Genomic DNA, 3,986 nt, shown 5'->3' with positions numbered 1-3,986 from the left:
GGATATTCTCACTGAGAGGTGGCAGCTCTACCAACTGCTCCACCGTGTCGCCCCTGCATAAAGCAGTCACGAATAAAAGTCCATCCTCCTTTAATTCCAGATTTATATATAATCAGGAAGTAAAACTTCTAAAATTGTTTAAAATAATGGAGGGGGAGATCGACAGATGGGTTGGTGCAGCGTCTGCAGTATTGTGGACTCTGTGCTGGTCCATTGTGGTGAAGAGGAGCAAACCTGTAAGACAAAGCTCTCTGTTTACTGGTCAGTCTACGTTCCTCCCCTCACCTCTGGTCCTGAACTCTGGTAGCGACTGAAAGAATGAGATCGTGGATCCAGGAGGTTGAAATGAGTTTCCTCTGCAGGAGCTGGACTCTCCCTCAGAGACAGGGTGAGAAGTTCAGTTATCAGTTCAAGTTCAGTTTTAAGTTCTACTTTGCCTTGGAGATAAATCAAGTGTCTCCATGTGAAGCACCGCTGACACTCTGAGTGATTCATTCTCTGTAAAAGTATTTAAAGACTTCAGCAGCTTGTTGCCTCCTTTTCACAGGTCAAGATGTGTTGCAACACAAACTGCTCTGGATGTCAACTCTGCACAGATGTTCTGACACGCGACACCTGATCAGTTTTTCTAAACAGAGTTCAACTGAAACAATCAGACTGTGTCACTATTGTCCCTTCAGACAGATAAGTTCTGACAAACCTCCTTTAGTCTCTTCGTCCAATCCGTTGCTCCTTTCTTCCCTCCGCCTGTTTTTTTTTTTCCTCCTCCTCCTCCTTCTGCTCCTCCTCCTCCTCCTCCTTCTCCTCCTCCTGCTCCTCCTCCATCTTTTCCATCTGAAACACACGAGATACGACCGACTGCAGATCTGAGTCCACCCAACAATCCTCTTCCTCCATAAAGTAGCGTGAACATCAACAAAGTGCAGTACATGTCACATTAAAAAACACTGAAAACATAAAACTAAAAAGAAAAACTAGTTAGAAAAGTTAAAACAACAAAAACATCAGTTTAAACAATAAAACAGAAGTAAAACAAGTGGTACGGCCATGTCCCCCTGGCTGAGGGAATTGAACAGGGAATGCAAGTAAACCTAAATGTTTTTGGTGCGAGCTATTCAAGCAGGGAGGAGTAGGCCATGTTGACATTCACACAGCCCCCCCTTTGGTGATGGAAAGGAAATATTAAAGCACCGTGGTCCACTGCATCACATCAAATGCAGCAGGTAGGACAGGCGGGACTAGGACCGACAGCATCAAAACGCGGGTGTGAAAGGTGAAACATCCACCTGCCCCCACCCCCATTTGTCCCACACTGGGCCCTTGAGCAAGGCCCTTAACCCCCACCATCTGCTCCCAAACAGGTCTCTCTTGAAAATGAGTCCTTGTGATTCAATGAGACTCCCTGGATAAAGGTTGAATATGTTAAAGGATTCTTCTAGGGCTCATGTTGGAGAATCAAAATTCAGAACCATCAGCTGTTCCACCCAGTGAAGGTTAACAAGTAAATCAGCTCAACTAAACCAAATGTTCAAGATCGTTAACGGGACTGGACCACTAATCTGAGCATTTCACTTAAGATGATGCTCTCCCAACATCACTATGCAGCAATCCCTCGTTTATCACGGGGATCCTGAAGCAGATTTAATATTCTAAACAATGTTTCTAAACTCTAAATACTCTAAAAGAGCACAAAATGTCATGATGTCATGTCTGTGCCTCCTCTGCTCTTTGCCACCAGCAAGCGCTCTTGGCCACGCCCACTTCTCCGTGCTGGACGGTGAACAGCTGATCAGCTGCAGGAGTAGGGGCGCAGGAGGTGCTCAATAATTTATTTAAATAAAAACTCCATGCCGATCGTGCGGCTCATCCATCAATCAGCCAGTTGTGCGTCATGTCCAATCTTATTTTGAAAAACTACAACAGAGCGAGTCAGCGATAAACGAACCACGAAGTAGCGAGGGACTACTTACTGTAACACCGGAGCAAGTGGCTCCTGCACATTTCCGAGAGTAAAAAGAAAAGATGCTAGGAGCTCTTTCTGTTATCCAGGTGGTGCTGAAACAGTCTTTCCCTGAACATCAGGTCAGAGGTTTCTTTAAATGTTTTAGGAGCTGGGTTAAGGTTCGTCTCTGGATTATTCCAGGGCCTTTATAGATGAGACTGATGAAATGAATAGTAATTAGTAAACTGGATTGATTTGCAAATATGCTTACTTTCAACCCCCTCCCTGTAGTGTTTAAACACATTTTTACATGTTATATCTTGAGCTGAAGTGTTGATGGTGCTTTGTATCTGAAATTAAATAAATAAATCAGGACACAAACTGTCCTGAAACGCACTGAATGACCAGCGTTTCTGCTCTTAGTGAATAATCCAGGAACACGTTAGTGCAGATCTAAATGATGCCTGACTGCACATGTACTTCATCCCAAAAAAACTTCATCTTTAATGCGTGAACATTAACTAATGTTCAACGTTTGGATCATGAGGCTTATTTTAACCAAACGGCAAGTAAATAAATAAATTGCTATGTATTGTCATTATACACTGCCTGGCCAAAAAAAGAGTTGCCACAAAAAAAAAAAAAAACACTAATATTTCGTTGGACCACCTTTATCTTTGATCACATGCGTTCTCAGCACTTGCACTTGTTCTAAGCACTTTGATAACAGTCTATCTGTTTTAAATTGTGCTCTATAAATAAATATGACTTGACTTGACTTCTCTCTGTGTCATTGTTTCAATAAACTTCTTCAACGTCACAAGATCTATTTCATTCAGTGTTGCATTAATGTTTCACCAAGATCTTTCATTGATGACGAGACACTGGTCATGATGGTGCATCACTTCACCTGCCTCTCTTCTGACTCTGATGCACCATCACTCTGGAACAGGGTCAGTCTGGACTCATCAGACCACATGACCTTCCATTGCTCCACAGTCCGATCTTTATGCTCCCTAACAATTTGAAGCCTTTTTTTCCAGTTAGCCTCACTGGTTAGTGGTTTTCTTAAGACTACACAGCTGTTCAGTCTCTTGAGTTCCTTCACATTGTGTGTGTGGAAATGTTCTTACTGTCTCTATGAACCACAGCCCTGAGCGCTGCTGGTGTTCTTCTTCCATTTGATTTCACCAAACGTTTAAATGATCGTCGATCACGATCATTCAGGATTTATTTCAGGCCACATTTCTTCCTGGAAGACGATGGGTCCCAACTGTCCTTCCAGTTTTTAATAATCGTTGGACAGTTCTTAACCCAGTTTTAGTAGTTTCTTCAATCTCCTGAGATGTTTTCTCCGCTTGATGCCAGTGATTTGACCCTTCTCAAACAGACGGACATCTTTTCACGACCACGCCATGAGTCTTTGACGTGGTTTAAGAATTGAGAAGCAACTCACTGCACCAGTTGGAGTTAAATAACTTGTTGCAGCTGAAACATAATCGTCCGTGCAGTGATTCTCCAACAGGAGGCTCGGACCCGTTTGATTAGTTAAATCCAGGTGGAGACTTTTTTTGGTGCAGTCAGTGTACGTTCCAACACAATGACTGAACGTGTCTGTTGCATTTCATCAATCACATGAGAGATGCGTTCAAGTGCAGCAGCAGGCAGCAGTTTTAGAGCCTGCGGAGCAGTTGGGGTACAGGCATGTTGCTCAGGGACACGTGACATATAGGCATGGCGGGGAATCAAACCTGTACCTTTTCAGTCTCAAGTTGGCTGCCCTACCTCTGCTCCACAGCTGCCCTATGCAGCCAAACAGTCAGAAAGTAGTGAAGCAGCAACACTCACCTTTGGGTTCAGTGGAAAAGAGTCGCTGCTGAACTGACAGACTCCGACATGAAGGGAAGTTCGCTGGAGTTCGACTGAAGAGCCAACAGTTCTACAAGACAACAGCAAGAGTTACAGAAAATACAGATCGGTCAAAACAAAAAGAAATGCGTCACAAATTTAAAACATATATACTTTTTAAATCCGAAAGCAGTGA

General features: G+C 43.4%; 1 protein-coding gene across 1 annotated transcript in view; it reads right to left on the bottom strand.

Moving 5' to 3' along the window:
- afg3l1 (AFG3-like AAA ATPase 1) overlaps positions 1–3,986 on the bottom strand; it is a 21,844-nt gene that overhangs the window by 15,377 nt on the left and 2,481 nt on the right. Inside the window, exon 2 of the mRNA XM_037683070.1 lies at positions 701–834. Coding sequence (XP_037538998.1) covers positions 701–834 — 134 coding nt within the window. The remainder of the gene's footprint in view (positions 1–700; positions 835–3,986) is intronic.

The sequence above is a fragment of the Nematolebias whitei genome, chromosome 10 (assembly GCF_014905685.2).
Source record: "Nematolebias whitei isolate Nwh7 chromosome 10, NemWhi1, whole genome shotgun sequence".
In the NCBI taxonomy this organism is placed as follows: domain Eukaryota; kingdom Metazoa; phylum Chordata; class Actinopteri; order Cyprinodontiformes; family Rivulidae; genus Nematolebias; species Nematolebias whitei.
Note: the sequence above shows the minus strand (reverse complement) of the source record. Positions and strands in the feature narration are given on the sequence as shown.